The 23,007-nt window shown below is 49.9% G+C and overlaps 1 protein-coding gene and 1 pseudogene across 1 annotated transcript in view; one reads left to right on the top strand and one right to left on the bottom strand.

Moving 5' to 3' along the window:
* Ptprn2 (protein tyrosine phosphatase receptor type N2) overlaps positions 1–23,007 on the bottom strand; it is a gene marked incomplete at its 5' end in the record, with an annotated part of 831,187 nt that overhangs the window by 114,456 nt on the left and 693,724 nt on the right. The window contains one exon of the mRNA XM_045160998.1: positions 9,729–9,941. Within this exon, the coding sequence (XP_045016933.1) occupies positions 9,729–9,941 (213 nt within the window). The remainder of the gene's footprint in view (positions 1–9,728; positions 9,942–23,007) is intronic.
* LOC123464141 lies at positions 336–418 on the top strand (annotated as a pseudogene).

Below are 23,007 nucleotides of genomic sequence, written 5' to 3'. Positions count from 1 at the left end.
CATGGTATTCCTCAAGCACACATGGAATCCTATGTATTAAGATTTTGACTTTTACTTGTCAACATAATCATAATAATTTACAGCTGTATGCACAGACATTCACAACCAAACTGCCAGATACTCAATTTTGCTGGTTGCACTATTTTATATGTTTTAAAAAGTCTTGTTGGGCTGGTGAGATGGCTTAGTGGTTAGGGTGTTTGTCTGCAAAGCCGAAGGACCTCGGTTTGATTCCCCAGAACCTACGTAAGCCAGATGTATAAGGTGGTACATGCACCTGGAGTTCGTTGGCAGTGGCTGGAGGCCCTGGAGCACCCTTTTAAAAAAATCTTGTGAGCTTTGTGCAGCAGCAGTATCACAGCCAATGAGGTTTATCTGAGGCATGATTATTGCTAATTGAAAAAATCTTGTAGGTTGGGGCTGTGGATCAGTTGATAGAGAGTGCTTGGCTTAGCAGTCAGAACCCTGAGTTCCGTCCCCAATGTCACATAAACAGGGTATGGTGAGGATTAGCAGTCCAAGGTCATACTGGGCTACACAGAAAGCTTGAGGCTAGCCTGGGCAACACGAGACCCTGCCTCAAAAAATGAAACAAAACAAAGCAAAAAGCCTGAAAAGGTGCTGGCTCACACTGCTCTTTCCAACAGGTTCTTGTGTCTTGTACTTGCTACTGCTGATTAACCCATCATGCTTCCATCTTAATTACCAGTCATTCTCCCAAAGCAGAAACCGTGGTGGAAAGTGGACACTTGGAGCACCGGAGTGGAAGGAGGACTGACGCATGGGCAGGTGGCCACTGTTGTAGGGCTCGCTTGGTGAACAGGCAAGCTCTTTCCAGTCACCTCAGGAGACCACATTGCCTACACCCACGCTGGGAGAAAAGACCGTCTCCTGGTTTGCCCTGTCTGTCTCATGTGGAGAAACCCTCCTGGACCCAAACTGCTTCCTCTCCTCATCGGCAGCCTCAGGCCCAGAAAGACTCTTCGTTTGCTGCTGGGACACTCCTGGCCTTCATGTGTTCCAAGTCCTTGCACACCCTGCTTGCCACCCTCAGCTTCCTGGGTATCATCACAGTTATCATCAGTACCAGACACTGAACACTGGAGTCCCTCACTAATGGTCTGGTCCCACTCTCCTAAAGAACCCAATTCACTAAGTCTCTGCTGGTTCAGAACATTTGATTCTGCTATCCGAAGACAAACTTTTTTTAGAAGCACTTGCTGCTCTTGTTCCAAGTTCTACTTTTCAGTGGTGACCCCATGTGTTCAGGGGTCTGGGACACCCAGTGAAGCCACCAGCCAGGGGTAGGAGGGGGACAGCTGAGCTCCCAGAACTGAAGGGAAGAGAGCTCCGAACCAAAGAGACAGAGAGTGGTGGACCAGATGCAGAGCCTCCTGGACGCTCAGGAACCATGGCTGTGCTACGCCAAGGTCCCCTAGCCTGCCCTGCCCTGATCCACATGCTCCTTGCTGTGACCGCTGGCCCAGTGGGCTTCCTCGTTCATGCCTGCCTGTTTGTGTTCCTCTGACTTCGGGAAGCCTCTTTCATCCCCAGTCTTCTCTGCTCCAACTGTGCCACTGATTTTCCTAAAGCTTTCTCTCTATATCACTATGCCATTCTTGTCGGCATCCCCGGCCTTGTGACACCCATTCTCTCGTGGCAGTGTAGATCTTGGGTTGAGAGCTGGGCTTGCCCTTCCTAACAAGCTATATTTCCCACAGGTAACGCCACTCACCAGGGCACATTCTCTCTTGCTCTCAGGGCCAAAGGCTGGGGAGAAGGTCTGCATTACTGCAGGTGGTTGCAGCAGCAGCACCATCTCCAGGAGCCCAGCTCGGCTGCTCCGGGCCCTCCCGGGATGGCGCTCTGCAGCCACTGTGCAGGAGGGGCTGGCACCTGGGGGGAGCCCCCGGCAGGAGGGCGCTTCCCTCTTCCATGTGGGAACTTCACCATGGAACAGGGCCAGCTTGGTTGAAGACAGCCCCAGAAGCCTCTCTCCCTGTGTGGAGGAGACTCCCTTACGTCTGTGGGAGTCCCAGCAGTAAGCTGGGTGGAGGAAGGGACCTCTTTAGAGCTGAAGCCAAGCTGCCTGCTTCCTCATGGGACGCAGGTCCACATATCCCTGGTCTGCCTCAGCCTTCCTGTGCCCACCCAAATAATACCTTTTCCACCCTCCTACCATTTGTTTCTAAACTCCTGCAAAACCTGCTTCTTGATATCTTGTCCTTCTTCCTCAGGAGCAGATCAGCTCCTCCCAGGAGAACTGATACTGCTGCCAATAGCAGTGGACCTCTCTTCACTTAAAACCCTATCCTGGTACTCTCACCTCGCTGTGACCTTGTCTGCTGCTAAAGGCTGTGTCTACACTGTACTCAGAACAGGATTCAAAGGCTGGCTGGGCATTTCACCTGTGGCCTGGGTCAAGGACACTCATGCATACCTTTGCCTCCTTGCCAAGTCTCCTCTCTGTGGAGTGTGTGCTCACCAGGTCATCTACCCCTCCTGTTCTAAACAGTGCATGCTCTCTTTGCAGACTGTACTTCCTAGTCCTTGGCTTGGAAAGTGTGTCCAACTCTCTGAATCAGGATTTAAGGCACAGGGAGTCCCATCTATGGAGAAGCATATGGTAAGATGGGGAGGTGCCCCTCCAGAAGCCAAAGCCACTCCGTAAATCTCACATTCACCAATGGGCACCTCACAGTGCCCACAAATCATCTTTACTCATGAGCTTAAATAATGAGAAAGAATGAAATTTACAAAATGGACAGTGCAGCTGGAGGGAAATAAGACAGAGAAAAGAACAGGATTGGATAAAAAGGTAGAGAATGTGGCTCTTCACTGGTTACTGTCAAAGGAGAGGCGGCCTCCTTTTTATTTTGTGTGAGAGCCCTGAAAACAGCACTGCCCTTTCTATGGCTCACAGCAATTCTTATTAAGTGACCAGAAGCAGGAGTTGCCTCCACCGTGATGACTTGCAGTGGACCATACTTCCTACTTCTAGGTCTAACCCTGCTTGATCTCAGGAGTCTTGGCACTCCACAAAAATGTCTCATTCTGTTGTTGCCACTGGACACTCAGTGCTTGGCTCACACTCCTTCCATAGACCCCTCCAATCATGAGCTAGCCAACAGGGGCCCTATCTGCCAATGGGCTGGGCCCCTCCCCTGTCACCTCAATAGCACAAGTGGTACCCCTCCACAACCAGATGCCTGATGCTGTAACTCGTGGCTTTATGGCAAATTCCTCATCTCCAAAAAGTCACGAGGCAAGAGGAGAAGGATATCCCTATTTCCTGACCTCCTGAAGGCCTCCTACCTAGAGAGGGCTTTGGTGGCAGGGTTGTGATGGGTGCTGGTTGGTGCCAGGTGAGAAGTTGGATCTTAGCACCTACACCCAGGCCGGCCAGGTAGGCCTCTAGTGGGAGCACCCATCCTGGAGTCTGATGTCTCAATCTGGCCCTCAGGTAGCTCTGTCCTTGCTTACAATGGGGCCAGGCAAGTCTGAGGTCTTTGAACACTTAGACCACTTGTGAATCAAGTTTGTGTCTAACCCTGCCATCTTCAGACAGCTTCAAGGACCAGAGGTGACCCATGTGGGCAGTGGCTAGCTGCACCGGTAAGGGACCCTTCTCTAATGCTAGTGGTGAAATGTGCGAAGTAAGCTAGAATCCTAATAACCACACTTCAGTGCGGGGTGGGGGGGTGTACATGCTTTATAGATGCTACTGTCTACCCCGAGCCATCACACAGCAGAAGAAGGGAACTGATAAAAGCTGTCTCAGGTGCAGTAGGGCTGGGTTAATGCACACAGCATGAGGAGCTTCCTATGAGCAGTTACTCAAGAGATATCCAGGTCTGCTAATAAGGCACAAGGATCGAATCAAGCTTGTGCCATATTAAGCAACAAGCCACTGTCTCACTCGGGCCTCAGGATGTCCATGCACTGGACACTCCAATCTCCTGCCTCCAAATATCTCACTGAGTGGTTTGCTATTTTTAGTCAAGCCTGATCGAGGGAGGCAGGCTGCTGTACCAGGACGGGCGCACACTGAACTTTGAGCTCTCATAGTCCTCTGGCCAATCTCTGGACTGTGGTGCTCACTAAGGATCGATTCTGTCCCATGGGCTGGGCCTGAGGAAATATTTTTCCTGGGTATCCCTTGCAGAACAGACATGCAGGAACTGATTTGGAGGGGGGAAAAAAAACATACTTGAAAGTTTAGGCTTTGTGAGTAAAATGAACTTCAAACAGGCACCTTCTGGAAAAATACACAGACCTGCAACAAGTATAGGCATCCAAAAGATGGCCCAGAGTTTGCAGAAGCATGCCAGTTATTGGATCTGAAAGCACAGGAAACAGAAATACACCTTGGGCCCTGAAGACTGATGTGTAGCTTTACCCTTGGCTTGTCTCCTTAGATGGTCACATTCAATCTTCAAGAAGTCTGGATGGGGCTGGGGAGATGGGTCAGCAGTTAAAGCCACTTGCTTGCAAAGTTGGCACAAGTTTAATTCCCCAGCCACCCAAGAAAAGCCTGACAGGTGTTTATTTGCAGCATCAAGAGACCCTGGCATGCATGTGTGCACACACATACACATGCAGATAAATAAGTAAATAAAAATTATTCTTTTAAAAAAGAAGCATTGATGGTTACACTCCACCCTCAACAAGCATCTGACACCTGCTTAATTTATAGCAAGGCCAGGAACACCTCAGGACATCACAAGCCTAGGAAGAGCAGGAGGAGGCCCGTAGACCTGCCATTCCCACCAGCACTGGGAAAGGTAACAAGAATTCTACCTACTGACTGCCATCAATGGCAAAAACAGAAAACCTAAAATTCACAGGCTCTCACGTTCTCATAAAAAGAACACTTCTGAGAAGTGTGTTCGGACAGCCATCTAATTTTGAAGGAGGATGCATCTTGCTTCTTGAATATTTGCACATAAATGTTATTTCAACCTGGAAATGTACTTATGAAGCCAGGATAGCTAATCCCAAGACACATGGAAGAGACGGGAAAGATTTTCCAGAAAGTTGTGGTGAGGTCAAGTACACCTCAGGAAAATTTACTGTTTTTCAACCTAATTGTGTGACATCCAATCCGGCTGCCATTTCCATGACTAGTGATTACACCAATTATGGAAGATGAAGCTCACCTAGACAAAGAAGGGTCTGTGAATTCACAAGAGAACGAGCCCACGTGTGACCCATCCTTTCCTATAGGAACTCTGCTTCCCTTGGCAGAGGTGAGCAGAACCATCAGCTTGAGTGCACAGAGCACCCCAAAGAGCAGCAATCACACGTGCCCTGTCATTACATTCATAATCGCAGGCTAATGGGAGCCACAGCAACCGAGATGCGCACTTAGCCACTCTGTTTGCAGGCGGTCCCCACAGCCCAGCGCACGATTTCCTCAGGGTTTGGTTCCAAAGGCTTCCAAGTACACAAGGGAACCTGCTGGGTATTGTGAAACAAACCATCAAAAGAAAAGTTGTCGAACATTCTGCGGGAGTCTCTGCCCTTGCATCGGGGAGGGAGAGCGGGCCAGCAGAATACTAAACTCACAGCTCCAAGATGATCAAAGCCTCAAAGAAATGGATGCAGCATTCAAAGAGACTCAGAGAGAAAAAGGGGAGACTGTCTTCTAATCATCCAACAACTTATTTTTGGCACAGTTTTTACCCAATCACCTTCCATAGAAATGGGACACCTGAATGAGTAAGAATGAAGCACTCTGGTGCCAGCCACCATGACGCTGAGCCTTTCAGCAAGTGGGCAGACTCACACATAAACACACACGCACACACACATGTTCACATGCACACACATTTTTTTCACACGTACCCATGCACATGTACCCATACAGCTGCACATGTACTTGTGTTCACACAAACACATACGTACATTTTCACACATACATGTTCACACACACACACACACACACACACACACACACACACAATATGTGAGTCCATTTTGGAAAAACAAGTTTCCTTTTGATGTGATGAAGGACAGATTTGATTCAACTACTTTTCATGTGTTGAGAAGAAAAACATTTACTGAAACAATGGGGAAGGCTCTCTGACAGTCTGACAGTGGTAATGCCCTTTACACATACATTTCAGCTATTCTGAAAGTTAACAGACCCCAAATTTAAGTGTAAGAAAGCTAAACACTAAACTGTCTGATGGGACTAATAACTTAGGAAAGGGTCAAAAGTACAAATCTACCAAAAAGATTTTCTCTTCCAGTCCCAACTCTGGGTATAAAATAACCCACCTACATGGAGGAAAGGCAAAAGTGTTTAGAGATGTTTGTAGTACTGTCTAATCATTCACTCTCCAGACTGCTCTGAAACCATTTCAAGAAGAGCCACTGATGTCTTGGGATACTGGGATGCAGCTCCTAGCTCCATGACTACACAGGCACACACAGGTTGCCCACATGTGTTGGGAGGGGCTGAAGAAGGTAACTCCATCAAGGGTCAACCACAGGAGGGGCCTCCCAATTCCTGTGTAAGTTATCTTCCCACCACATGGACCCTGGCGCTGTTTGACTGGGGACATGAGGATTCTCCTTTTGGACCAGGAAGAGGAAGGAACGGTGCAGCCAAAGGCTAACCTCCCCTGGGCACCTGCTCTGCACGCTTCTTCCTGTGTCATCAGAATGCCTCTGTGCCGTGATGTGCATCCCACCTAAGAACCTGAGCTCTTTCTCTGGCAAGGTAACTTCACATCCTGGTCGTACAGCGATCAAGCTTACTGTATAATCACCCACCTCTTATTCTTAGGTGACTTTTAACCTACTTACACAATAGTATTTCTCTTTCTCAGAAACTTAATAATTTCTATCATATCATCATGAAATAAAGCAGGGTTGCTATAACTGGTGATAATGTTTATGACTCCATATCCATAGCCTTGCTTTATTACAGAATCAGCAAATATGGAAGCCTAACAATTTTTTCCTTTATTTTTCTTTCTTTCTTTCTTTCTTTCTTTCTTTTTTTGTTCTCTCAGTAATGGGGATTGAACCCTGTGCCTCCTTATATACTAGGGAAGTGCTCTGCCACCGAGCCACATCCTCAGAAGCTCAAAGGTTTAAAAGTATACACTGATACAATAAGATATTGCCTAAAATTCATTTCCTTGTGCTTGTAGACTTTTAAAAACTTTTCAGGACAATTTTAAACACAAAGGACATCTCAAGGACAGCTATAAAAAAAACCCTAGATGTCCGGAACTATGGATTAATAAATACCTGCTTCATTACTACACAGCTACTCTTTGAAAAATCACACACGAGTCCTCTGTACATCACCTAGCTAAACCCTAGGCTGAGAACCATGTTGCTGCAACATGCGGAGTTTTGTCCTGCTGAAAACAAGTCAAAGCCTCTGCAAGGCCCAGCATAGTTTCTCCCTGGCCCAGGAGGCCACTGCTCTGATGGGAGCAGACCCCATCTCACCAAGGTAACTGGCTAAAGGGTATTTGGTAGTAGTGACTTCAGAACTAAGCCCAACAGAAAATTTTTATAATCATTTCATTTCCAAATTTTTCTGGACCTTATTTTTTTCCCATCTTCTCTCCTTTTTATTAATCTGGTTTGAAGAAAAGCACACATTTCATTTATTGTCTGGATTACAGATTCTTATTAAACAAACCAGAGCTCATTATAAAATCAATATCAACTTAACCACCATGCCCCCAGGAGGAACACAAAAAGGTCACTCTAAGAAATTCAAACAGTTTTCCTGCTGGAAGGACATGATTTTAATTACAGATACTATTAATTAGAGCTGTCACTGGGAAGATTTTTTGTTGTTAATTATCACAAATTCAGTTGCAAGTTTGCATTTTCAACTTACATTTTTGTGAAAATTAGTCATTTCTGCATTCAAGTCCAACCTTTCCATTCTATCAATATTTTATATTTGAATTTCAAAGTATATCAAAGGATACCATGCTTTCTAGAAATCTGCGTCCCTATGATCTCCGTCTCTCACACATGAACAGACCGGTATGATAATTTATTTATGCCCTGACACTGGCTTGGCCCTGAGGACCTGGAATCCTATATTGATGGTCTTGCTCAAGAGAATTTCTGGGTAAATTCTTACTAGTTTGTGTGACATTTTTTTTCAGGCTGCTCCTTCAAACATGTTTTTTCTTTGACTTTGAAGCAAAGCTACGCACTGTGCCTGAAATGCCATCTTCAACACATTTGAAGTTGCCATTTCTTTATAAGAAAAAGATCATCGTGACCGGGCGTGTGACCCTCCTAGAAAACTAGAAGCTTTCTCCATTCAGTGATGATGATAAGAAATTTGAAATGGGAAAAAAGCTATCTCCTGGTCTCCTTTAAGCGTAGAGACTTTTGTAAATTCATCCCAATGCATCATGTGGGGCAGGGGCAGCGTAGCCCCAGTGCAAAGGTCAGCAAGCTCAGGTGAGCTTGCGGGGTGTGTGGCGGGAAACTGCTGGACAGTCTGGCGCTTCCTGGAAAGAGCCTGACAGCTTACCTAGGTAACTGATGATAGAATAGCATGTGCTTTATATTATGACATATGCATATTACTTACATGACAGTACACATCACAACCATGTGATCAGAAAATTCAAAAGTTCCAATCCAATGGGAGAAAATCTTACAAATGCATGTTGATTAAAACTTAACATTCTATGTCTAGGTAATTTTTTATAGTCTTCCTACATGGGAATATATATTTGGAGTTAAATGGATATTTTAACTTAAGAAAATTGAATCCTCTAGCTTGTATATATTCTGAGCTTACATTGCTATTAACATTGAAGTCAGGGCTGGAGGGATGGCTTAACACTTAAGGTGTTTTCCTATGAAACCTAAGGACCCAGGTTCGATTACCCAGTACCCACATAAAGCCAGATGTACAAGGTGGTGCATGTGTCTGGAGTTTGTTTGCAGTCATTAGAGATCCTGGTGCGTACATTCTTTCTCTTTATCTGTCTCTCTCTCTCTCATAAACAAATAAAATATTCAGAAAGTGAAGTCATAGGTTAGTTACAAAATATTGTTAATTATAAAACATACATTACAGAACTTCCAAAGATTCTGGGTTGTTGTTTATGTCCTGCATGACTTGAACCCGACTCTCCCATTCTCTGGGCTTCATGTCTATCTGCAGGTGTGATGGTCCCAGCCTGTCTCTAGTTCCAGCACACAGATACCTCACGTAGACATACTCAGTTTACCTCCCGTTTATCAGCATTAGGTCTCACTTTATCCAAATAAAAGCAGAGGGAGGTAACAGATCAGGTCAGAAGATCTTTTCATATAAGACCCCAAGGAAGCCAGTGATTTAAGAGCCGTCCTCCAACATCTACACAACCAATTCATCTTGCAACTCTGGCATGTTTCATTAATAGTGGCCAAACTAAGATAACAGATAATGCATTATTCATGTATTATTGTACTTTTACCACATTTCTAATTAGCAACCCACTTTCACAGCTAACATGAGACTCTCCAAGAACAGCATAAGATTAATATAGAGCCGTAAAATTGTGGTTCCAAGGTATTTACATGAATGCTAATGAGAAGTTTCAAGTTGTCATCATAAAAGAACCCAAACTATGAATAAATGAGCAAGGGCTGGGATGAGGGAGGGACCAAAGACAGGCCAAAAGAAATCCTCCCATTCAAGTCGGTAAGCCCAACGGAGCACTTTGAAAGGAGCCTCGTTTTACCTGGTAGGCTGCAGTGGCATCTGCACTGGGGTCCCCCCCTAGTCCGGACAGCTTCTCCTTCAGCTTGTAGTGAGAGCTGTGGCGGAGGCAATAGATGATGCCGGAAGCCAGGAGCACCCCTACGATGCAGGCAATGGAGAGGAAGGTGAGGACAATGAACTTGGTGGAGTCTTCTTGCTCTTCCTGGTGGGGCAGGATCTTGACCTTGCCTTTCTACAGGGGGAAGAAGAGGACGCCTTAGTGCTTAAGGAACCACGACTCCTGCAAACCACCCCCTTCCTGTGCACCTGAGCATACAAAGCGCAGCCCCAGACCCAGTCCAGACACCAACACCATGGGTGTGGGGTGGGTGTGCAAGGGCACCCACCCCTGCAAGATGAGACCAACATGGCACCTCCAGTCTGTACTGTGCAGTCGGAGCCAGGACCCACCACCGCCACCACCACCTTTTTCTTTCCTCAGTGGTGGCTGTTTTTCAAACTTAACAGTGCTAAAGTATTTTGGCAGCTAGCTGTAACTAAAACAAAGTGTGTATCCCTTCTCATCGGATAGAGCAATTTGTCTAGAGCACACACAGCTCATGCGTGGGGGGTGAAGGGCAGTGGAGGTAAAAACTTCAGCAGCGGCGGCGGTGGCCTATCACTGGCTGGACTCAGCAGCCAGCATCGCACTCAGTAGCTCAGGGACATGGTCTGCTGCCTTCCAAGGTGTTTCCTGGGCTAGTCCTGCCAGCCCAGGCACACTGCATCCCGGGTCTGCAGGCACAGGCCCCTAACCCGGCACCTGAGTATTGTTCCTTCAAAGGAGACAGAGAGGTAAACCCCTCCAGATTCTCACCGTGGGTGTGTGTGAGAGAGAAAATCCTTTTGGTGCATGTCACTCAACTCCAGGGCAAATAGCCAGACAGCGCCCCCCTCATTAGCTTCATTAGGAGGTATATTAGCAACAATTAAACACGCCACAGGAAAATGGAAGGGCCGCGGGCAAATCGCCCACGACTCTGGGCCGGCAACCCCCACAATTACTCGGGCAATGAATGGAAGAGCACGCCCCTGCCTCTGTCCTGGCTGCTACAAGAGGAGAACAATTAGCAAACTCCTTTCCACCACCTAATTTCGCGTGGTAACAAAATGGATTTTTCCCCATGAATGCCTGGCCAGCCTATTCATTATCTCTCTTCTATTAGTAATTTTCTGCTCCGCATTCAGCCTCCCAACTCTTCGCTTCCTCCGTCCCTGAGTGTACACAGTGCCTCTTATGTCAGGCCGGGCCCATTTTCATCTTGTAATCATAAAGGCCACCGGAGCAATTATCGCCGGTCTTGACTGGAAAAGCTGGTCATTAATTAGCCTCCTTTTGCCTTCGGTGCGCGGATTAGCGGGCGCCGGGACTGAGTTAATGGAAACGCGGGTTAAATGAGAAAAAGACGCCGGGATCTCCTGCCTGGATGCGCGGCTCGGCTGGGACCGAGAGGCTGGCGGGCTGCGGAGCGGCTGGAGCAGAGCGGGGCGGGCGTGGGGGGAAGGGGGGGGAGAAAGAGGGGGGGACGGGGCGCCGAGGTCGAGCCCGAGGACGGCGCAGCGTGGCTGACCAGGACTGGCCGGGCGGACGCGGGCACCTCGCCCAGCCCCGAGGGGCCGGGGGCGCACCGGGCCCGCGCGTGGAGAGGACGGCGGGAGCGCCCCCTCCTCCGTCCTCCCCTGCCCCCCCCCCAGGGGACGTCCAGAGCGAAGTCGCCGGGCGGTTCCTTGAAGGCGGGGCGCCCCCGGCCCGCGGCCCCCGGCCCCGCTTTTCTGCCCAGCGCCGCGCGGGCGAGCGAGAGGCGCGCAGACAACCCGCGGTGCCGGCGTGGGTGGGGTCGGGCACCCGGGGCCGCGGGGAGCGGGGTGTCCGGGGCCTCCGCGGGGTTCCCCGCCGGCCCTCGGCGCCCCGGGCGCGGCGAGCTCCCCGCGCGCAGGCTGCCTTCCCCGCTCGGGCCGGGCCGGGCCGGGGCCGGCTCCTGGGGCGGCGTCCAGGGCGTCCCCGTCGAGGTCCAGCCCTCGCAGGAGCTGGGGGGGGGGGCGGTGAGCGGCCAGTGGCTGACTGCTTTTGGGAAATGGGACTTCCAGAACCTTCTGGCCCGGCGACGAGAGGGGCACATTCCGGTGCCCGGCGGGCTCCGGCCCGGTGTCTGTAGTCCCACGTGCGCCTGGCCGAGCGGGGCCCAGCACCCCCGGGCTAGGCGAGCGGCAGTGGACACGGCCCACCAGTGGACCGGGCCGCCGCCGCCCCTGTGAGGCAAAGGGACCTCCGCTGGGCCGGTCACCGGGACGCAGGCGGGCTGCGTCCTGCTCGGGAGAATCCAAAGTGAGCAGGATTTGGGACTCTACCTTCCCCGCCGCCCCTCTTCCTGCCAAGGGAAATTCAAGGAGAGCGGTCCAGAGAGACCGGGCACCTCCCTCCTAGGCTCCTGCATCAGGGGAGAGAAGTCCCCCCATCCACTCTCTCTGGTCACCTCAGCTCCCCAGTGCCTGGGCTGTGGACAGGGCCTGCATGGCCCGTCGGTGGGCCTCATGGCACAGCCTAGGAGGTCTGACCAAGAAAAAGGCTGAGCTGGACCTAAGGACCGGCTATGGGTAAACCTTGCTTGGCCCTGAGGTCTGAGAAGTTTAGGGCCCGGCTGGGAAGCCAGGTTCAAGACTAGCTGCTGGCCCTGTGTGGAAAGCCAAAAAAGTTTCCCTTGGTAGTGGTGGTGTGTGTGGGGGCGGGGGGAGGTTCCTGGTTACTAGGAGAGCGCTCGGTTTAGGGAAAACCACTGGCAAACCATCAGACATTTAGAATCCCGGAAGAAACGAAAATCTGTAGAAATTCTTTTGTTCTAACAGAGCAGAATACCCTTTTCCGGGCATAGTGATGGAGTTTACATAATTTCACAATTCCTTCTTTTTTGTGGCATTGAAAGAACAAACTTAAAACTCCTGTTCGCTGGCAGATTAATAGAAGGAAGTGAGCCCACTGGAGGCTTTAAAAGTGAGAGCGCTCATGCTGATTCAGGTGTGGCTGGTGTTGGTCCAGACCTTCTCCTGTGGTGACTCCCCAAGGCTGAGAGGCTTGGTGGGGACCTCAGGCGCTTTCCTGGGGCCTCCCGGAAGACAGCCCAGACTAATTAGACATCTTATCGGGTCTTGACTTGAAATTGAAAGAAAATGATGTTTAAATATTTATGACTTTGACATTTACAGTCAGATGTCTTTTAAAAGCAGAGCACCTCCTTCTGCACCTTGGAAGCGTTTTCTGAAAGTTTGGAGCAGCGCTGGAAAATGTGGAGAAAGAAGGAAGCAGCCTGGGAAACCGATGGCCTGAGGTTCCAAGGGTATTCGCATCCCTGACATAGGAGGCACAGTTACCAGCCCTGGGCACTAACTTCTCAGAGGCAGGGGTAGAATGACTTAAAACAACAACAACAACAAAACCCCAACCAAACAGAAGAAACCAAGCAGAAAGAACCAAGCCCACATTGCACCGTCTCAGAGACAGAGTGAGGGGATGGTGTGGGTCTCTCCAGCTACCCCCTCCCCACCCCCCGCCTGCAGCTCTGGAAGTTTAGAATACACAGCACAGCAAAGCTGTGATTCAGAAGTAAGTATGTAACCAGAAAGACCGTTTGTGGAGTCCTGCTTAGAAATCATTCTGCAGATGGTGTCCTGAGGGACTCAAGTGCTCTGGCCTGTGCTTGTGAGGTGCGTGGATGGGACTTTCATGACATACCTTCTGAGAGCACCTGTGACAAATGCCCGCAGAACTTTTTTGGGGAAAAAAAAACTGTGCTAAGCTTAAGTGGGGGAGGTGGGAAAGAGGGTCTGAGAGGCTCTGTTCTGAGACTTCATTGTGAAAACAACCACACAAATGCAGAACTTCATGGTAAATATCTGGAGACAGGGTAGAAAGATGTGCTTTCCCTCAGTATGTGACATAACCAGTTCACAAGAGTTAGTGATCTAAATTACTGACTTGCACAGTTAACATTTGCTTCCTCTAAAAATGTTATGAATACAAACATTCACTTTGATAATGCACACACATTCATTCATACCAAGGAATTTGATTTGTAAGTCAGCCCCAGCCTGTGATAGCACCCCATTATACACATTTAGGTAGCAAAGGCCTTTACTAGAAATGGGATGAGGGAAGTACCCCTCCCACTCCTCTCTTGATCTTTGAAGACCTATGTTACTATCATTACAAAGCCCCTTTCCCCATAAAACAGAAATTAAGTTTCAGAGAGCATTAACGAGTTGCTGTAAGTTTGACTTTCGCTGGCTTAGACGAGTGTCTTAGAATTACGTGGACATTTTGTCCCAGATTTACTAAGATATATTTACTAAAATTTCCCAAGATAAATTTACTAAAGTATCATTTCTAAATTGATTGTTATTTTTAGCTAAACAGTTTTCAGGCCAGGACAACTGACCAAACTTAAAAATCTGGGAGGGGGAGAGGAGTCTTAAAATATTTTAAAACTATTTTTTAAAGCTGTTAACTGAACTATTTTTAATTTGGAATTCGCCACAGAATTCTAATAAATGAGAGAAGTCAGGCGGAAATAATCATGTATTAATTCTCTGCATTACAAAATCTTTTCACAAGCTATTATCAGAGCAAGAGGCATTGCGGTCTGAATTCAGGGTGGGAGAAGCCCTTTGTGCTGTGAGAGCTATTGTTCCTCTGCGCAGATGAAATTGTACTTGCAAATCTGCCATTCAAGTAGCCAAAAAAAAAGGAGCCTATATGGCTAAAAGAAAAGAATCTCCAAGAAATAATATCTCTTAAATATAAACTTTAATGAAAATAAGTTGTTATGTGCTGTTTTAGAAATGGCTATTTGTTGAATTTTCAGGCAGATGCATAAACTAATATATAAAAGATAATAAATAGCATTTGCCATCTTTCAGCACTCCTAAAATAAGTTTTAGAAAAAAAAATGCTATGTTTTAAGATAAGGGAAGACTTACAATATTGTTGTTGAAAGGGAGTTGTGTGAACTAATTTTTAACTACAAATTGACTGGGGTGGAAGAGGCCAACCTAGATCAGGATCTGCCCCAAGAGAAAAATCTGTCCCTCGAATCTTTCAGATCCACTGGCTGCGTTTCCATTACATCAGAACTCAAACTCTGCTCTACTGGCTCCACTCTGCTCACCGGAGGCCAGGGATTCTGGCCCTCCTATTTGATGCCAGAGGCCTGGTGTGGCCCACAGGAGCTCATGGCCAGGCCTTTACTAGGATAATGTCTTGGTCTTGAAGGAGGGCACTTTCTCCCCCCAGCAAAAACTAACCCCCTTCAGAATTGAGGCTGTTTTTTCTTCCTCTCCTTTATGCGGGTCAGGAAGCTCCCGGCTAAGACTTGCCTCACCCTGGTCAGGACCCTCAAAGTGGCGGTCCCTTGGACGGCTGATTTCCAAGCTCCCTCCCCGACCCTGGGAGGCCCACCTCTACAGGCCTTCACTTTCTCACTCCAGCTTCCCAGTCCCTCCTTGCCCCCCCTCTAATTCTCCCCATCTCTACGGAGGTCGCGAAGATCAGACCACAGCACTGGACACAAAAGGTCGAGGGTTTCTGCAGCTAGGGGTATTCATAGCCTGGAGAGCGTCTTTGCTACTCTCACCCCTTTCCTGGCGGGGACAATGCCTTAGCCCAGCCTCCCCGGCCACAAAGCGCGCTGGGCGTACAGGGAGGGATTAGTGTGTCCATCCCGGAGCCCTCTGAACACCTAAGCTACCCGCTGTACTCCTTGGCCTGCACGCCCCACTGACCACCGTGCTCTTGGGACCCCAGTGAGGTGTGCTTGGCTGGGGCTGGTGGGCATTTTCTCCTGTGTAAGTGAAGAGCAGACAGCTTCTGCCTCTCTCCTCTGCACAAACCTTCATTGCCTTGCCTAGACACAGCTTGGGTGAAGGCCACTGGGACCCCGTTGACTCCAGGCAGGGAGGCTCTAGGTCCCCTGCAGGATCAAGGCGGCCCCGAGGTCTACTGACTTCAGCCAGAAAATCACACCCAGGGCAGAGGTGAGGGAGGAGCGAGACGGAGGTCAGCAGAACCGTGGTGCTCCTCGCCGGTCTAACTGGAGCTGGCAGAGGGGTCTGTGGAGACCAGGCCCTAGGGATCCAGACAGAGCCCTCCTGCCCACATCCAGGACGCAAGGGGGTAGGAAGCTGGCTCTAAAAGTAAGGGCTGCAGATATTGGGGCACATCTGACTTTCCTGGGCTTCTCTAACCAAGAAGCAGGCCCCTGTTTTCAAATAAACCGGTAGTCAATAGGAAGGAAGGCGAAATAACGCTCCTTGGAGCAGCTCTGAGAAGTTTCTCTCCCTCTCTGGCTAGCGGGTTACCGCGCCCCTGGCAAGGGACTTTCGGGGAGGGGAGGGAAGGTAGAGGTTCTGGGCGATTCTGAGGCTGGAAAGCTCTGAAGACGCTCCACTCTTCAATCATCCTGCTTCCCAAATGCCCCAGGACCGGATGGTCCTCTAACTGGGGTCCAACAGCACCGACACACGCTCCAAGTGCCCGGAGAGGCCCCAAAATGCCTCTGGAGGAAACACCCTCACGCAGGTTCCACTCCGCGCTGGCTGCTTATTCTGTCCTTCCGTTGGTTCTCCCTCCTTCCTTCCCAAGCCCATCTCCAACTGGGTGCCTGCCCCACCTCTCACCTCAGTCGCCCTTTTCCCTAGGGCCTGAACTACCAGGAGTGGCTAGCTTTGCGTCAGGCCAAGAGGAATACGATTGGGGAGAAGTCAGGCAGACCACCTCCTTAGTCCCCTGGGGGCGGTCTCCTTGAGGTGCAGATTCAGAACTGCCTCCTCCATTCCAGTCTGTGTGCTCTGGAGAGCTGCTACAGTGGGCTCTCCTGCCCCAGACCCAACTGGGAATGACCTCAAACGTGGGTCTTTCCCATTGTCGGAACCTTGGAGAGGTGTTCCAAGCCAAGTCAGTTACCCCATGAACTGGGTGTGACACCAGGTCGTCCATCTGAGCCCCTCACACACAGCCTCAACCTTTGGAAGGTTCAGTTCCACGCCCTGCCACCTACGCGCCCGGTGAAGTGGGGGGGTCCTTCTTGCTCCATTCTGCCCCACCCCACTCCTCTCCCTCTGCCAGGACTCACAGACAGCCCCACCCGGTGCCCACGGCGGGGGCCGGACGCCCCTCGTTACCTGCAGCAGGGCGGGCGCCGGGTGCCCGAGTGACCAGGAGGTGGGGGCGTGCGCCCAGCCAAGCGGCCTTGGGGCACAGTGGCCGCCGGTGATAGCGGCGCCATCATCACAACCAGCTGCTTCCCTGCACTGGAGCCACAGACGAGCAGGGCCATCCTGCTTCTGACCACAAACTTCTCGGGTGGCGGGTGGAGACAAAGGTGCCGCGCGTCCCAGCGACAGCGCGGTGGCACCCTCTTGGAGCCCGCGGGTGCAGGCAGCTCTGCGAGGCCTCTCGGCGGCTCCGAGTGCTCCGCCTTGGTCCGCCCCCCCCCCCACAGCTAGGCGCACCGGGCCGCGACGCTGCGTGGGAGGGTGCAGGGCCGGGCTCGGGACCGTCCCCGCAGGGCCGCCGGCCGCGCGCGCAGCTCCAACCAGCGCGGCCGCCGCGCCCCGCCTTATATCCGGCCCGGCGCGCACCCGGCCGGCGGCGGCGCGGCTCGCGGCCCAGCCACCGGTTGCTATAGCGATGTCCCCCCCCCCCACATGTTGCTGACAGCAATTGGCTAAGGGGCCGCGGCTCTCCATACACCCTCTCCCGCCCGAGACTATGAATGGACATCAGCTTTGTCAGTCATCGGTAGGGCGCAGCAGCCAGGTCCTTCGCCGTTTCTTTATTTCAGTCTTTTCTTTCATCGCACTTCAGTCGCACTTCATCCTGGGCAAGTTCAGGGTAGCACTGGGGTTGGGCAGTGGGGCCTCGGAAAGAAAAGTAAACCCGCATGGCCCTACTGTGACCTTTGCTTATGGGAAGGGGGCGGGTTGCGTAGAAACTCTGCAAGAGAAAACTTCAAGGCAAATCGTTCTTCTGAGTTATTCCAATTTTGCTATGGGGGCCTTTTTTGAACTACCTTTCCAGAGGTATGCCAGTAAGGGAAATCTATCTCCCACCACTGCGCATGAACTTCTCCAGTAGGAAGCTGTCGCAGCATTATGGCACTGTGACTTTTTCACCCTTTGGTCCAGCCAAAGAAGCTGGACCGGGTCTGCAGTGAAAATCGAGGAGTCCGGGCTGTTTCCCGGTGTTCTCCTCATCCCTAGTCAAAGGCCACGGCTGGATCACCGCCAAGCTGGCAGGGGGGGCGGAGCGAGTCACAGATCTTCCAGTCACTAGAGCCTCCACGATTTCCTGACCCCCAGCGCAAATCCCTTGGCCCTAGTTGGGCGGGCTTGAGCCAGCCAGGGGGTCTCTGGAGCGGGCCCCTCGGTTTCGTGACTCGCCTCTTGCGGCCTCTTTGCTACCTCCGGCCAGCCCCTCAGCACAGTCCTCCAACCCCTGCGCCCAAGAGGGACGCGGTCACAGTTTGGGGCGCCCAGGGTGCGCTGCGCCTCCGCAGAGCGGCCAGAAGCTGAAACCCAACATCTGTGCGTACAATGCGCTCTCCGAGGCCCACAGCTGCAGGAACAAGGAGAAGAAAGGAAGGCGCGGGGGAGCAGATCCTGTCACACGCAGATGACAGTCTGCGGAGGGCTCTTTAGTTTCTCTTTTTCTGGAAACCCCAGCGCCCCCCTCCTGTCCCTTCTCTCGCCGCCTCTCTATTGTTCCCTGTACTTGGGACAGCTGGAGACGGCGAAGGGCTCATTCCACCCGGCGCCCCTCCTGTCGCACACCCGGCGGCTACTGAGCCTGCTCTTGGACCCTGGGGGTAAACTCCGCAGCCCCCCACCCCAGGACGGGTCAGGCGGGGCTTCCACCACCTCGCCTCCCTATTCCACCCTATCCAGCTCCTGACCTGCCTCTGCTTATGGGGCCTTCGTTCCTCGATGCCCAGCTGCCGCAGTCAGGCTGGGGCAGGGCTCCCAGGAAGGGGTCTTGGAGAGATGCGAGCCTCGTCCTGCCAAACGCCTGCCTGTGCAGCAGTGTCCCAAGTCTCCTCTGGCTGCGAGCCTAAGCTCTACTTTTATTTTTATATTTACAGGAACTGGGAGCAACACCACCGTGGGCCGGAGGTGGTGGCGCAACCTGCCCCAACCGCGTAGGTTTGAGTGGCCCATAGGAAGCAGCTGGGGGCTTGCTATAGCTGAGAAGCACGAGGGGAAAATGAGTTGCAGAGGAGGCCAAAGCGGGGAAGCCCGGCTTCTTTTGGTCGTCTGCATTCTAGTACCACCTTCATAATACTGTAGGTTGGAAGATGAGGGTGCCAGTCACCTGGGCCGTAACATGGCCTCTGCTCCAGAGGACGTGGGGCCCGTAGGCCAGGCTTTCGGCAGGGCAAAGTGGTTCCCTGTTAAAGAGGCTGTGCTCTGAGGCACTCACTCGTCTGGGCAAAGACCTGAAAGGTGCGGGTTCTGGACCCACCCTGCCACCGTCCTCAGGGCTCTGGCTGAATTGGTGCTTCACTCCCTGGCAGTCTACAAAGCGACCTCTGGTCATAGAATTGGGTGGGGAAGGAGATGTTGTGTTGTGTGGGTCGGAGCTCCGAGGAGGCCTTGGGAGCACCCGCAGGAAGAGGGGGGCTTATGGCAAGGGAGGGGACTGGGAGCAGGAGCAAGGCCAGGAGGAGGGGACCTGCGGCCCTCAGCCTCACTGGCAACCGGGCTCTCCATAGCAACGGCCTGTGCGCGCGCGCCTCTCTTTCTTCCTCCCTCTTTCCCTCCCTCCTTTCCTCTCTCCTTCCTTCTCTCTTCCCTATCTCCCTCCCCCCCCCCACACACACACAGGGTTTGGGAAGTGGATCGCAGATACTGGGGCAGGGGGACACACGTATCCCCTCCTTAATGAGAAGCTGGAACCTCAAATGCAGTGTGGGCTCCCTACGGTCATGGAATTGCGCGCGGCACCAGTGGAACGACGCGTCCAGGCCCCACGCTCACCCTTTGTAGGGTGCTTGGTCCTCTGATACTCAGGTCCTTCTGCTGCAGTCACAGGACCGTAAGGACATTGGGTGGGGAGGGGGCGCAGCCTAGGGCAGCGTGCACATCTCCAGTCCTGAGATCTAGATGGGCGGCCACTGGGAAGCGCGCGCAGCCTCCTGGAGTTCGGGGTCCAGCCAGTTCCAGCACCCGAGCACGCAGCGGAACTGAGCCTGGGGCGGCGCGCCCAGCCCTCACTCACCGCACAGTGCCTCTCTCCGGGCAAGAAAAGCATATGACGCTTGCTTCCCTTGCCCTCGGTGGTTAGGAATGGGGGGAGGGGGTCTTCAGGTGGCGAGGACCCCGCGCGGACAAATGATTCGTAGGACGCCTCCAGGACCCTATTCCATGGCCCAAGGGTCCCGGGGCAAGTGGAACCCAGAACAAGGTGAGCGGCCAGATAGCCAGCTTGGCTTCCTACAAGCATGACGTGGAAATCAGTAAGTAAAAATGTTTGCTTTAATTTAGTTTCCCAGTGTCTCAAGGGGCTCCACTTCCCGGGAGAATCACACTCCGGATGGAATCCGGATCCAAATGTGACCTTGCCCAGAGCTTTACGAAAGGAGAGAAAGAATGGGTGCCCAGGCGCAATTTTAGTTGTATTTTGGTTCGTTTTAAAATAGTGAGATGGCCTTAAAGGGGCCATACAGTTGTTCCTATACAGAAAAGCACATTTTTCTCCCCGACGTCTCAGTGCGCCTCCTGCAGCCCAGTCCCTAGGGGAGACTCAGAACCTCGCACTCTCCCAGAACCGCGCACTGGGGGATTAAGGAAGAAGGCTTGGCACTTCACCTGCGGATCCTTTTAGCCTCACTGCCTACAAACTGACCATGGAACCCAGTTGATTCTCAGTCTATTTTCCCTTCATTTTCAGTTCCTTTCCTAACAGTTCTTGAAACTACAAAAGTTTCTTGATGGTCGTGATTCAGCTATCCTGAAGAAGGAATGATGATTTTTTTAAAGTCATGAGATCAGACCTCAGTTACTAATAAATTACAATTAACATGATTTCGCTAACATTTTAAAGAAAAATTTACAGACAACACAAAATATGTATGAGATATGTTGATCGAAGTCATTTATTTATGAGAAATGAGGATATTATTCATGTAGAATTTAGGATTGCACAGCTGATGAAAAAATTTAGCGTATGTAAAACTCTCTAAGACTTATAAAATCCCTAAACAATATAAATAGTTTAACGTGATTTGATGGTCCCTGCTAATTCTTCATTTTAAGTGCATTTCCCACTTGTCATGTGTGAAACCTAATGTGCTGTGTTAAGAATCTCATTTTCAATGTAAGGAACAGCAGACTACTAAGGAATCCACGTCTAAGTGATTAGAGCAAATCTCCTATGCAGTCAGTTATGGGAGAAAATGTAGTTTAAAACAAAATGCAGGGAGACTGTTATGGGAAACATGCTTAAGATATGGCAACACCCAGGTTCAGGAATTTTAAGTGGTATGGAAAATACAGAAGATGATTTAAAAAAAAAACAACCCTGAAATGCTTGATTTCAGGAAACAAAACCAATTTTGTTTTTAAAAATAAAACACTAACTTCTAATTATAGCTCACAAGTAGAATTCATAATACTCCTGATTTAGAAATCCTTTTTATAAAATAGATCTAAAATTATAGTTTAAAATGGAATCTGATTTTTAAAAAAATTTGTAGCATTTTCATGCATCTACTAAAGAGTATCATATTTTGTAATACCAGTGAGCAAGTTTTGGGAAGCAAAGTGTTTGGATTGGTCAACCTTCTAGTGAAACAAGGTAATTGGTCCCAAGGGGACTTGCAAGAGAAGCTAGCTTCACAACTCAGTGTGCATGACTCTAAACTAAAATTCACTAATTGTCAGTAAATAGCTGTTTTTCAAGGACTATCTGTGAGAGATCAGCAGCAGCAGGTTCTGGTGAGAAGTCCTTATTGGTGGTGAAAGAAGACAAGGGTCGGCTACCGGGGTGCCCACCCCGCCCTTTCCAGGGCCTCAGCAGCAACCTTTGCAGACTGGAAAGGAAGTTCACATTCATTGCTTTTGTGAGCAACCACTAGATACTGCTCCCGCACCTGTGCCCTCACGTTAAAATCCAGGAGAAGTGAGAAATATTGGAATCATTTGCTCAAATATTTTACTTTAAGAAAAATAAAAATTCCTTACGCAGCGCAGAAAAATGGAAGCAATTTTGGGGAGAGGTTGAAAAGAATTACCAGCACAACTTAGCTTTTATGATTAGTTCTCATGTTGGCTTGTATTCATCTGAAGTTTTGGACATCTGAAGGAGTGTGTTAAGAAATAGGGTTGGTGTACTCCCCAGTGTCTCAACATGACTACTTGAAGCTGTGTCCTTAAAATGTATTTCAGCAAAAGTGTGTACTTGGTTAACAAATATGTAGGGATTTTGTATACTTTCTTTATTGAAACTCTAATACTATAATTCAAAGGACAAGTAAAGCCTCCAGCCTTTGTTATTACTATTATTAGTTTTGCCCATTAAAAGTAGCATTCTAAAAGCTGCTGCTCAGGGGGCAGGCATTTACAAACAGAACGGTCTCCCTGGAGGTTCATTTGGTTTTATTCTGAAGATTCCTAAGTCTATAAGATGAATTACTTTCTGTCTACCTTCTTGTGAAGATCTAACCTTTTATTATTTACAAAATAGCGATATGAATGCATATTTAATAGTTGGTATTCAGGGTAGTATAGATATTGCATGTTCATGACTAGGTTTTATTCCTTACAAAATGGAGCTGAAATTTCTTCAACTGAACATTTGTAAGAAAGACTTCTTACCACAGGAACAGGAATTTAACTTTTTTCAAAAATGGCTAAGTGGTACCATTGTGCTCTGATGAAAAGAAACAAGACACTGCTGTGGGGGATTTACGGGGTGTCTCTCTTTTTTGGTTAAACACCACTGCTTACATCCTGTCAGAAACATACACAGCTCCATTATACTTGTTTGGTAACAGTGTTTTCCTTGAATTGCTTTGAAATTAAAGGTAAAACAATTCAGGTAAATGTTTGTTTCACAATTATGTAATTCAGCAATTCACTGTTCCCAGTTCTTAAGGAGAAATGCATACATGTATGTTAATGTATGAGAATAGGCTCAATTAAATGAAAGAACAGCCACAGCCTGGCAAGCTCACCTTCCTGCATAAATCCCACTGTATAGTTGTTCCTTACTT

The sequence above is a fragment of the Jaculus jaculus genome, chromosome 10, assembly GCF_020740685.1.
Source record: "Jaculus jaculus isolate mJacJac1 chromosome 10, mJacJac1.mat.Y.cur, whole genome shotgun sequence".
NCBI lineage: Eukaryota > Metazoa > Chordata > Mammalia > Rodentia > Dipodidae > Jaculus > Jaculus jaculus.
The sequence above is the reverse complement of the archived record's forward strand: the minus strand, read 5'-3'. Positions and strand labels throughout refer to the sequence as shown.